This window comes from Myiozetetes cayanensis, unplaced genomic scaffold, assembly GCF_022539395.1.
Source record: "Myiozetetes cayanensis isolate MyiCay16 unplaced genomic scaffold, myiCay2020 scf4, whole genome shotgun sequence".
Lineage (NCBI taxonomy): Eukaryota > Metazoa > Chordata > Aves > Passeriformes > Tyrannidae > Myiozetetes > Myiozetetes cayanensis.
In genome coordinates this window covers 31,242,796-31,256,034 of record NW_026087631.1, presented here as the reverse complement: position 1 = coordinate 31,256,034, position 13,239 = coordinate 31,242,796, and the positions used below count along the sequence as shown (strand labels likewise).

The following is a 13,239-nucleotide window of genomic DNA, read 5'->3' as shown; positions in this document are numbered from 1 at the left end:
ACAGATCATAAGCCTTTGGAAACCCTATTACTCATGTCATTGTGCAAGCACTATCCAGGCAACCATGAAATTGTGTTCTTGTACAATGCAAAACATGGTCCTTCAAGGACTCTCTGTCCACTAATCAAGTTCGAAAGCATGAATTCATAATAAATAAATCAGTGAATTACATGAACAGAAGTGTGAAGTAAGTATTAGCTGCATGGTAACTTTGGCTTTAAAAATCTGGCATGTTCAAACAAGGTAGCACAAAGGAGTCCAACTGTTCAACAGCATACAGAAAACATTATTTTATGGTTGGTGAAAATAAATAACCATGTCACCTGCATACAAGATGTGGGATTCTGTAAACTGGAACTGCTGCATTTAGTTGGATTTCCTAGAAGGGCATGTCATGGTCCCATACAACAGGAAGGAGGTAAAAGTTAAACTATCTATAATATCCATCCAAGTACAGGAAAGGGTCCTGGCACAAGCTCCATGAAATCCAAAAAAAAATACAGGAAATGAAGTACACAAGACCATCAATCCCTCCTATAGTTTTGTAGGTGAAATGTGTTTTTGCATCAATGGTAGCAATTAACCTTTAAATTTTTTTTTTATATCAGCAGACACCTACAAATTCCTTATCCTTTTTCTCCCCCTTTTTCTACCTTCCTCCAACCCAGAGCCTATGACATAGAGGAAACAAATAACAAAAAAGAGAACAAATATGGTTCTAGCCCCTTTTTGTTATTTATTCAAGGAGTTTCTACTCACAAGTTTTTAATAACTGGTCTAGTTTGCAGTTTTTCATGCTGGCCACTATTCTATTATTTGCATCAGAGCGTGTGTTTGGATTGCAGTTTGAGGGTTGATTATTTTTTGTCCTTTTTAACCACAAAGATGCAGCTGTAACCAATGGAGCCAGTGGGTTTTGACTCCAATCTTCTGATAACCTTTCAATGCAGGATGCATGATGGTGTCAAGAGTCTACGGCCAAGGAATAAAGATGAAGAAATTTTGAGTCTCACACTCTTTAGCAATCAAAGGTCCAACACATTCAGGTGACCTACTCTGTGTGACTCATCACCTTCCCAGGTCACCAGAAGCATGTCTGCTTGGTTGCTTGTATGGACTCTTTATTGAAATACAGAGATTTGCAAGACCAACTTCCATGTGCGATAATGAAATTGTGACGTTCTCAGTCTGTTGCACACAGACTTGACTCCCAAAGTCTGATGTTTGGTTTTAAGATGAAAGTTTGGTTTTAATAAGAAAACCAGTGTACAACTCTACCAAAACCAAGGTGCAACTCACAGTCTTTTTCCTAGAGTCACCTAAAGCACAAACATAAATGCAAACAGTGGAGTAAAGTTCACTACCAATGTGTTAAGACACCGATAGTATATAAGCAATTAAATTCACTTGGAAGCAAGCAGAAATAAGAAAAAAACACTCACATAAAAGAAAACAAGAAAATTACCAAGTTCTTGAAGTACCCATCACTTTTTAAAATTCTCATCACTGTTTTAAAGTCTTATCCTTCCCATTACCCAAACGCCCACTCATTCCAACAGGTCCGCAGGCTGGCTAGTAATGACTTGCCTTTAAAAATCTTACCCAACTCTGGTGACAAAACACGTGGCTCAAACCAGCATCTGTGATCAGCAACAAGAACACAGGGGCCATTTCAGCTGCTCCACTGCAAAACTGAGAGAGAGAAAACTTACCAGCATGAGCCTTGAGAATGTGGGTTTTCAGGCGGCTGTTGTAGGACGACTTGAACGGGCAAAGTTTGCAGCGGAATGGCTTGTGGTGTCCGTGGTGGGTCTGCATGTGGCGGTCCAGACTTGAAAAAAACAGAAAAGGGGAACAAAAGAGAGTCAGTCTTCCTAGCTATTACCTCAGATGCAAAGCAAAACACTTAAGAGAAATAATAAAATAAGCAAGAGGCAGACCAGGCTCTGCTATGCTTCCTCCTACTTTCTCTTAAAATTCAATAGCAGAATAAAGTCAAGTCTAACATGAAGAACAGGAGCAGAGCTGACACCAATTCTGTTTATACAGAAAGCAAGCCACTTAAATAAACGCATAGGGCAAGATTAGTATAAATTAAGTTATACATGATCCAGACTTAAAACACTGGTTGAGGAAACATGAAACAGACAAGAGTAGTAAAATTATCATTACATAATTTTTCTCCTGGCAAATATTTTTGTGAAAATATGTCCCCTTCTGTCCTGTTGATTGAAGGGGAAAAAAATAAATTTTTTTGTTGACCAGCTTTACTGAGGAAACCTTCTTTTGGTTACAGCAGCAAAAGCAGATTAGAGATCCTGCTCTGGGGAGGGTGCCAGCAGGCTACAGTTGATGAGTTCCAGGATTAAAAGGCAGCAGAGTTTCAGAAGCAGCAGTGTAGGAGATTCTGCATGACGCTCAACAGGAGAAGGGATGGCAAAGACCAGACTCTACTTTCTTCAGGGAAAATGGAAGCTACTAACAGCCTGAATACTGTGAAGTGATCAAAACCTGCTCTCTCCACTGTGTGTCATAACAGCTTAGTAAAGTTTGGAAGAGAAAAAAGGATGTTTTTCACATTTCCTAACAGAAGATCAAATTAATTTTAACTGAGTGAATCCTGCAAAGCTCTGCAGTTCCTGTTCTGTGGCTGACAGCCATAAATTCAGTCTCCAGGTGGCAGGCAGGTAGCTTCAGCCCAAACTGTAAACATTTCCAGTACAGACACTTCTTTGGACACATTCATGCCGTGTGATCTAGTCTTAGTTTGAGTCATCTCATGCATGATGATGGAACAACAACAGGGCAGAGACACGGGAGAAGCTGCAATTTGCCAAAACTGCCTTCCACCCCCCACCTTAATTTTAGATGTATTTCAGGCATAGTTCCTTTTATTTGTCCTAAAATGTCTTGCTCTTTCACAGAGTATCAACATGTAGCTCCAGTAGCAGTTGTTCCAGCTCTGTCACACTACACAAGATTCCACATGATCTTTAGTCCCACTCTGACAACAGCTTGAGCCAGCAAATCCCTGCTTACGAGAGCTAACACTGAAGTCTGTGTATTCAAAGATCTGATAACAGCAAAAAAATAGAAAATGAACTTATGTCTCCTCTCAGGGTCACTCCATGCAAATATAACTTAACAGAAATCCAGGATGGTGTTTGTGGTATGACAAAATGCACAGCTTTTGCACAGAAAAGGGGGAAATGTCTCCTAAATGAGTAAGACTTTGAACACTTTCAATGAATACTTCATAGAACAAAACTTGTTTTAAATAGCCTCCAGGGAATGAGATTACTTAACAATTAAAGCAGACTGCCAAAGGTGTATATAACATATCAAGCTATTATAAATGTATACCTTAAGGTATTCTACATGGCAATAATTAAAACCATATTCGCAACCACATACTTTGCCAGCAACATTCTTCTGAAAGCAGGTTTTAAAGTTTTGGTCAGATTTGGGAGAACAGTGTGCTGTTTAAACATTTGGTTTGGTTTCTTTCACAGACTTGATCTCCCAAAAGAGTAATTGCATTAAAAAAAAAAAAAAAAAAAAAAAAAGGCAGCAGACAACTTCAACAACAGAGACCACACTTATTATCAAGTTAGGTGACGCCTGTAGATTCGTCCCCTGACATCCACTACTTTCTGATTTACCCACTGAGAAACTTCTAGGACATGCAAACAGCAAGTTCTACAAACCACGTGATGCAGGGGCTTTCCTCACTATCAGCCTTGCCAAAGCACGGTTGGATACACTCAGTAGTTCACACCATTCCCCCAATCCCTTTCTTAGTGTCGGCTGCTCAATCCCATGAACCTTTCCAACAAGGCAGACCCAACTGTGGCATCAGCTTGCAATGCTGTGACACCACCAGAAATCTTGCTTTTTAATACAAGGACATAAAAAATGCTTTTTATCATGCTTTCCCTTCCACAGGCATTTGATTACAAAACAGTGACATAATCACCAAATTTAAGAGAGCTTTGAATGCAGTGAACATGTAGTTCTCTCCTCAGAAATGAGAGAAAACACAGACTTGTGCATCAGTCCAAGGTACCCCGGAAAATATATCACACACCCCATTTTTGGGAAGCATATATATATTTTATCATTAAAATAATTTTTAAAACTGCAAAACATAAAGCAAAGTCAAATCTTAGGGAAACAAGTCATAAGAAACATGACTATTAATGAGGACTATGTATCAGCATACCGTTGTGAACTTGAAGTATTTGCACACTGAAATTGCACACCACAATTAAGAAAAAAACCTGATTTCAAGGTAAGTTTATGACACTTATTTAGCATTAGAAGTGAAAACTCAATCCTCAAAGAGTTGTAGTAATTACAAACAAGGTAGTTATATACAGCAGAAATTCCTTATATATGAAAGATTAACTAGGAAAATACTTCTTTCTCCTCTTCTTGGCTTGTTAAGTCTCATGTATTTGACAAGGGTGCATAAATAGTGGTCTTCACTGTTTGCCTACTGAAAGAATTCTTATTCTCTGGCATGCATGCTTTTCCCCTACATGCAAAAAAAAGGGGTTTAAATAAATTCAAGATATAAAGATGCAATCTTTCATAAATAGCCAATCATTATGACTATAATAGGATTTTGCAGCATTGAAAACACATAAATGCTGAGAAAAGAGTAGATCAAGATCAAGCTTAGTGAGCTCTTCTTCCATGCCAATCTACAGAACAGCAGTGCTATGATTCTTTAGGAAACAAAAATAAAAGCCACAACTTACTTGTGCCTGAAAGCGGAGACAAAGGAGCAATACTGGCAGCTGTACTTGTCTTCCCGGGCAAACATGGCCAAAGCCAAGTGACTCCTCTCGTGGGATCGCAGACCCTGCATAGACATCAAAACCCGGTCACACTGGCTGCAGTGGTAGCCCCCAGGCCTGGTTTCATCTTCCAAGGATGTTCCATATTCAGCTTCTGAAAATTCCACAATGCCAGGGTCTGTGGCTCCCTCACAACCCTCCATCAAAGTTGTGTTTGAAGGATCTTCAGCTTCCTGCTAAAAAACACATACCCCCCCAAAGCCATCAATTCTCTCTCCCTTCTGCCCCTCAGTCTTTACCTGTGTTCATTATAATGTCCAGGCTTGCCACTGCAATATTTTTCTTAATATATCCCTGTATAAACTCCACACCAATGGCTTTCTAAAAACTGACCTATTCTTGTGAGGGGAAAACATTATTATATCTATTATATATGTAGGTAAAAAAAGAATCTCACTCCCTGATCAAGTTTGCGTCAGATAATGCAAAAAGATAAGAAACCAAATCAACTATCTTTCAATAGTCTTTAGGTGAATCTTCTAACCTTGATCAGATAATGATTAGTAAGGTACAGAGCAGTTAATTTCAGTTTATTTTTGCTCTGCTGTATAGCTCTACTACCTCTGACTGTAGCTACTCTGCAGACTAATATAGTTGTCTAGTCTACAGTAGATTTTGTCCATCAGTGTCGAATTCACAAGAAAGAAGTCAGTACACTAAGACTCTAGAATCCTCTTTAAAAGTACAGAGCTAACAGAAAAAAAAAATCTTCTTTTAATTCTCTTTCATAACTTTCCTCTCCCATTCTCAACCAGAGCATGCATTTGTGCAGCAATTTAAATAACCTGTAAGAGTTATTTCCATTATATTCTTTAGGCAGTGGCTTTCAGCTTTTGCTCTCTGATGCAAAATCTCTATTTACTCAAAAGAAAGCATTGACCCTAAATAAACATCACTTGAGAAGCAAGGAGAAGGAGGAAAGGACTCTTAGGAGGGAAGCATCTGAATCTGTCACGACTACCAGGTAAGGTAAAGTGAAAGCTCTCTCTGGTAGCATGAGCTAGGCTGTGAAGGACTTGGCTTCCTCACAAAAAGCAGATGATGTCACGGAAGAAGTTCTGTCAGACACCAGGAGTCTTTGACAAGAGCTCACTGCAGCATGAGGAGGAATACACAGGTAGTTCTGGATGCACTTTCACTATCCCTGCCAATATTCTGGAAATCGGGCTGTGGACCACCATCTATCCTTGGAGATGCCCTAGAAGGCACTCCCTTTCACAGGGAGAAAGGAACAACACGTTTACACCTGGTCACCTGAATGGAACCACTGGCCCAGCAGGCCACTGTATATTTTGCTTGGAGCCACTGTGCAAATTTCTCATGGAAAGGTGTACCACAAGCAACTTCACACATTTGCACGTGCACATTTCCTCTTCTTAAAAAAAACAAAAACAAAACAACAAATTAAAGAAAACAAAGAGCTCTTTTGGGGTTTAACTAAGCAGAAAAGTAGCCCAGAATAGCTGAGAGAAAGTCTCCTGCTCATAAACCAAGTCTTTGATCATCAACGACTTCAACTCCGTTATGGCTGAGAAGAAATGAGAATTAAAGTGTCTTCGTGCCCCTGGATCAAGAGTGGAAAAAAAGTTAAAACATCTTGAAATAAAACAAATGCACTTCAGAAATTTAGTGTTAGATTTAAACATCATGCTGAAACAAAATACTCAATTCAAAACACATTCAACTTCTCAAGAGCCCTCTGCAGGTTATCAACAAGTCCTTTATTTTAAATAATGCAAGTAGTTTCAGTCACTTCCAGTCACCTTTCTAAAATTCTTACCTTCACAGTAGCTGACACAGAAGAGACGTTCCCATACTGGACATGCTTGCGGAGGTGATTACAGATGGCTCGAAGCGTTGGATGGACTTCCACGCAAAACTTGCATTTGTAGCCAACCACCTTCCTCTCCTTAAGTTTTGAAACATCTTCCAAATGTCCAAAAGCCTGTTTTGAGTATACAAGCATAAATCACTGAAGTATGTTTTGTCACCTCACTTTCAGGAAACACAGACCAGATTTAACACCTGAAGCGAAATTATACTTGATGTACACACGTTCCCTTCTGCAGAACTGCAAGCTCAGTTTTTGTTGAGATCATTAATTCCTACAAAGTAAGTGGACATCTGTGTAGAAGAATCCTTCAGTTTATGCATGAGTGTCCCTCTAGAAGACCATTCAGTTTGGCCTGAAACTGTGCTCCTCCATGACACCACAACTTCCCCAAGAGCTGTGCAGACCTTTTCCCCTGGAACAAGTGTATTTCAAACTGAAGCAGAAGGAAGGGGGTAAGTGGGCAAGAAATGGAGCACAATTTGGTCTTCCCCTTATGAGGCACTTGCCCAAAGCTTCTGTCACCAGATAGATTCATGTCATGTCAATACTGAATGCTCAATGAAAGAAAGTACTGAGTCAGAGAGAAGGCTGAGAAGCAAACTGCTGTGTTATTCAGAAGGACATGGATGAGGAGGATGGGACACTTGGTAGAGAATCTGCAACAAAGTACATAGCAGCCTTGAAACAAAAGAACAAGTAACTCTCAGATACAAGTGGCCCCCCAGAAGTGTGAGAGGAAGGAAAGGAGATGAAAATACTGAAGGAATAGTTAGGAAAGAACAGGGTTTCCTACAGAACCTAGGGACACGTGAAGGATGGATAAGGAAATTAAAGCAGAGTGTGCAACTGACTGATGGAGCTCACTGGCACTCTGAGTCATTCACTAGCCTGTGGTCATTTGACTCTCACAAGGGAACATGCAAGTGGGCATTTTTGGGCTCCCCGGCGCCGAGCAGGGGGCAGAGAAAGAGATCAGACACACAAATCCTTACCCTCTCTTGTTTGAAATCTGCAAAAGCACCATCTGCATATTTCTGCTTGCTCAAAAGCTGCTTCCTCCTCTCCTGACGTTTGGCACGCTTCTGGAATTCCTCATTGTGGCCATTCAAGTGTGCAGTCAGCTCTACCGTGCTATGCAATTTCGTATCACAGTGCTTGCACTGGTAGACAGGGCTCTGAGAGCGAGTGCCACTTCCCAGTATGGAAAAGTCCCTCTTCAAATCTTTGCTGTGGTGGTCAGTGTAATGCATGCACAGCAGCTCTGCTGTGCTGAAGGACAGCTTGAAACACTTTATGCACCTGAAGGGAAGCCACTCGATTTCCTGAGTCTCAGCCTCCACCTCAGGCTTTTCAAAGTCATTCCTCTCCTCAGCTGGAGCTGGCTTTTCATGCTCATCAGCATACACAGCAGTGAAGTAGCCCCCCAGCTTGCTCGCATGCTGCTTCTTAGGGAAAACACCAGGGTGACGCTTCATGTAGTGGGACACAATGCCCTTCTTACTGAAGGACTGGAAGGAACAAAGAGAGCACTTCTTCTTCTCTACAGCCCTCCTCAGCTCCTCACTGAGCTGAGGAGTGTCATCCTTGGGAGGAGACGGAATGATCACTTTATTGGGTTTGTCGCTTACTGTCCTGGAGGCCGCCAGGCAGTGAGTGTAGTAAGCATCAATGTCATGTCTTTTCTGGTAGTGTGCTGCGAGCCCTTTGCGAATGGGGTTGGTGTATGAACACAAAGCACATTTGAAGAGGTTGTTCTTGCCCTCTGGCTGTGCCCGGACGTTGTTATGTTTGATGCGGTAGTGTCTCGCTATCCCCTTCCGGGTGGAGCAGAAATATTTGCAGAGCTGACACCGGAAAACTGTGTGAGACACTAAGTGAGAACTGGAGAAATGAGGTGCTGGCACAGAGACTTCCCCAACGTCCTCAGCAGCAATTTCTGGGGAGGCCTTGATTTCAGTCACCATGTCTGGCTCCACTGAGGCAGACACCTTTGGTGGTGACTGGGCAAAAACATCAAATTCGGGTTGATTGTGATATTTCTCATAATGAATTTTCAGTTTCTCAAGTGTTCCGTGGGTGTAAGGGCAGAGTTTGCAACGATAAGCACCATAGCCTTGCTTGAAAATCCTACTTGTCTCTTCCACGTCATTCTGAGCAATATCAGTTGACTGCTCCACATCATGCACAAAGTCTTCAGCAGTGACTTTCACTGATGGGTGTCGTTTCTGGTAGTGTGTGAGAACGCCATGAATACGTGTGTTAATGTATGGGCAATGTCTACATTTATATACAGCTCCTGGGTTAATGTCTATATCCTGAGCAAAGTCTGCTGCTTTCACTTTCATGCCAGGATGTTTTTTGCCATAATGGGTCAGGAGGCCATGCAAGTTGTTGTACTCAGACTGGCAAACTGTACACTGATATGGGGTGGAGGAGATGGCAGGGTTTGCAGAAGTCAGCTGGACAGTTTTTTCATGAGAAAGGGTGGGGTCTTCTGCACACTCTGCATCCTGGTCCAGCTGCGATGTTGCTATTTGGTCTTCAGAATCCATCCTGACCCCAGTTTCATCAGGCTGTGGGATGATTTTCTCAGCAGAATCTTTCTCCTTGATGATATCTAACAACACAGATTCATCTCCATTCATGGCCCAAGGGTGAAATGCTTGGTAGTGATTAGTAATATCCCAAATAGAAGATGCTTCAAAAATGCAATCTCTGCATTTATAGGTCTTCATCTCCGTTGGCATCACAAGGGTAGGAGGGGAGGGATCAGGACCTGCCCAGAGTTTGGTTGCCATATACGTGTAATCAACATAATGCTCGGGGTGTCTCCTTTGGTAATGCACAAGCAAACCACTTGGCTCTGTGTGTGAATAAATGCACCATTCACAGTGATAACCAGCCTCTATCAAGCCATCCAAAAACGCCCATCTAAGTATGGAAGTGACCGTGGCCTTTAGGTTCGGGTGGTCCTTCTTGATATGCTTCCTCAATGCATAGAAGTAAGGGGATGTGTAGCTGCACTGCCTGCACTTGAGGGCTCTCAGCTTGGACTTGTCCCGCTCAGAGCTGGAGGTGTGAGCAGGGAGGCTGCTGGCTGATTTCTTCTGGCTGCGGTCGCAGAGGCTGCGGATGGTGGCTGTGTGCTGCCTGATCACATCCGCATTGGCCTTGAAGTCGCGGTGCTTCTTCTGGTAGTGGATGAGCACACCCTTCACGGTCCGATTCCCATAATCACAGTGTTGACAGAAGAACATTTCGTTCTCAGGAGGGTTCACAGAGGTCTCGGATCCACCCCGGCCCAATTGCTGCATCGACACTGGTGGCCTCTGGATGCCAGGTGGCAGCTCCCCAGCCCGCATCATGGCTGCGGTGGGGGGTGCCTGCCTGATGTATTTGGCAGTGACCTTGATCTCTGGGTGCCTCTTCTGGTAGTGGACAAGCACCCCAACAACAGAGCGGTTACTGTAGGAACAGTGTTTGCAATAGTACAGTTCAGTGGAGAGGTCTGGGGGTGGTGGTGGGGGAGGTGGAGGTTGAGAAGCCAAGTTGGACAGTTTGGGGGAGACAGGTGCCCCCAGCTCAAAAGACATTTGAGCCAGGGCAGAGCCCCGGTCAACAGAGACTACACGCATGGTCTTCTGAATTCTGAAATATGAGGCTTTTTCTTCGGGGTGCTTTTTCTGGTAATGCACCAAAACTGAATGCATGTTAGGGCTTGCAAATGAACAGACATCACAATCATAGACAACCACAGTGTTAACTGAAGGTTCCTTCTGATTTTCACATTCAGGACTAAAACTCTTGGTAGCACTTTTGTTAAAACCAGCTGGCACACCAGTCCCACGAGCCACAGGGGTGGAGGTTGCCATAGTTTTTGGAGCAGAATTCAAGATCTCTCTCAGTGTCTGAGACTCTGTGTTCAGCCCTTCTTGCTGCTCAACAACATAACTAGAAAATATCATTGCATTGTTAATTTTCACTGTGGGATGCATTCTTTGGTAATGTGGCATCAGGCTTCTAACATTTGGGCTTGTGTAAGAGCAGAAGCGGCAGCGGTAGATCAGATCAGAATGATCAAAGTTCAGTACATTCATAGCTTCAGGATGATGCTCCCCATAATGCTGCTGTAGGTCTTCAAAATTTGTGTAGTCAATATAGCACTCAAGACATCGATACACTGCACTGTGGTCATTGGGATCAAGGATGTACCTAAAGCTGAATTTAATGTAGGGATGCATTCGCTGGTAGTGGGTGCTAACACTCCTGGCAGATTTGTTGCTGAAATCACAGTGTTTACAATAGTAAAGCCTGCCAGAGTCACTAAACTCTGAATTCTCATTGTTCTGGTCAGTACCGTACATGTTGGACTGGCTCCCCAGAACAGAGGCATTAGGGCTCTGATGGTCCTTCATGCTGACAGCAGAATAATAGTCTTCCTCATCTTCAGACAAAGTGAGCTCAATCTCCGCTCCATTGGTGGAATTGTAGTCATGTTGCATGCTTCTGAAGCTTGTCTCCTTCTGGGAATCACTAGTCTCTCTGCCCCACATTTGCTGGGGTGCATAAGAACTGGAAACCTCTATCATTGGTTCCGTTTGCTCTTCCTCTCTGTCCAACTCCACCTCTATCTCCACCTCATTGTCCTCCTCCTCTTCCTCATCATCCTCCACATTAATCACAGCATCTTCTTGCTGCTTGTTTTGGCTGATCTTGCTCTGCAAGTTGCTCGCTATTTCATCAATTCTAGTTCTCTTTTTCACAGGAGAGAGATCCAAAGGGAAGTCATTTGAGACCTTCCTAGGGGCTTTTGCAACAAAGTTATTTTTAGAAGAGAGCCCAAGGATGGAGGTCTGGCTCTTCTTCACTGTGCTGGAAGAGGGGTGAGCATCGGCCTCACTCTCCTGTTGTGCATTTGATGGTGGCCCATCATATTTTGGCAAGTTGTCACAGAATGAATGCTTATGCTGCTGATGAACTCTGAGGCCTTTCAAAGTTGTGGTGGAATAGTTGCACAACGTGCACTTGTATGGATGCTGTGAGTGGGGCTGGGGTGACTGCTGTTGTTGCTGTTGCTGTTGTGGCTGCACTGGTTCCATCATCCCAGCTGACTTCCTGCCATTTATATTTCCACTGTCGTAAGACACTGTGCTGTCATTCAAAGACGAGGCAATGCTTTCAGCCTGAGAGTTCATAGTGTCCCAGTCTGATGTTGTTCCTGTGTGACACTGCTTGTGGGCACCAAGCTTTAAGGAACTCTTGCAGGTGAAAGGGCATTCATCACACTTGTACACAGCTGTCTTCCCAGACAGGTGGATGTTCTCAATGTGACGGGAAATACTGCGGCGGTGCATTGTCAGGAAAGGGCAAAAAGGACACTGAAACCTGTTCATATATCTTCTAAAGGGAATTCCCTTTGTTTCCAATAGCTTGTTGCCATCAGATCCCATCAGCTGCTCTGCAGACATTCCTGAGGCCTGGTGATCCATGGAGTTTAAGCCATTCTCGCTGTCCATTTCATTTAGCTCTTCATCTGAGCTGGAGTCATTTAGCATACTGCTTGTTTCCAGGTCAGCAGAAGAATTCGTCATATCAGCAATTCCATAGCGGGATCTGTCAGACAAATTAACCATGCCCGAGTTGTGAGGTGACTTAGGCTTCATTTGAGGGTAAGACACAGAAGAAAACTTGGAAGATGTAGACGAGTTGGGCCTGATAAGGGAATTGCCCATGGAGCTTCTGAAGTTTGAGACGTTGGCATTCGACATCTCACGTCCTGTTGTGTTCATGGAGATATAATTAGAGTTTGGAGAGGTGTTCTGGGCACTCTTGCTCTGCACTTCAGGTGCGCTGGTTCCATCCTGTTGCTGCCTCAGGCTGGACAGTATTTTCACCATGCTGCGGTGCTTCTTCATCATGTGGTCACACCAGCGCTCCCTCCGAGGTGTCTGGTAGCTGCACCACTCACAGCAAAAGTTGCCCCTAGACTTTGTCAGGGGCTTGACCATTGATTCCAAAATGCTTCGCTCCACCACTTCTGCAGGCAGCTCCTTACAGGGTTCCTGCACTGGCACAGAAGCAGATGTTGACTCAGACACAGCAGCAGCAGCAGCAGCAGCAGCAGGAGCTGAACTCTCTTTCAGGTTGTTTTTGTGGTACATTTTCTGGTGCTTAATAATCCTTGCACGCCTGGGTGACTTGTAGGTGCAGAACTGGCAACTGAAAACTTTACCAAACCCTTCATGCATCATGATGTTGTAATTTAGGGAACTGGAAGCTGGTGGCCCCACTGAGCTGCCCCCAGCCTGTGCTCCATGAACTTTCCGTGTGTGCTCTATGAGGAGGTTTTTGGAACGGAAGTAACGCACACAGAACTTGCACTGAAAAAACTTGCTGGTTGGTTTAGGATTTTGAGCCATGTGCTGGCCATAGAAAGTCTGGCTCTGGCTATAGTAACTTCCAGTCCCCATCTGACTTGTTGCATTTTGCCCTAAAATGAGAATTAAGGAGTATATGTAAATAAATAAAATAAAAAGGCTTTTC

At 43.3% G+C, this 13,239-nt stretch overlaps 1 protein-coding gene across 5 annotated transcripts in view; it reads right to left on the bottom strand.

Moving 5' to 3' along the window:
• Positions 1-13,239, bottom strand: part of ZNF462 (zinc finger protein 462) — a 93,434-nt gene that overhangs the window by 39,467 nt on the left and 40,728 nt on the right. For 3 of the 5 annotated variants that reach the window (XM_050329968.1, XM_050329964.1, XM_050329965.1), the window contains exons 3-6: positions 7,689-13,186; positions 6,643-6,807; positions 4,764-5,038; positions 1,713-1,831 (exon numbers count right to left, since the gene is read on the bottom strand). In XM_050329968.1, the coding sequence (XP_050185925.1) occupies positions 1,713-1,831; positions 4,764-5,038; positions 6,643-6,807; positions 7,689-13,186 (6,057 nt within the window). The remainder of the gene's footprint in view (positions 1-1,712; positions 1,832-4,763; positions 5,039-6,642; positions 6,808-7,688; positions 13,187-13,239) is intronic. The other 2 variants (XM_050329966.1, XM_050329967.1) reach the window with 1 other exon arrangement.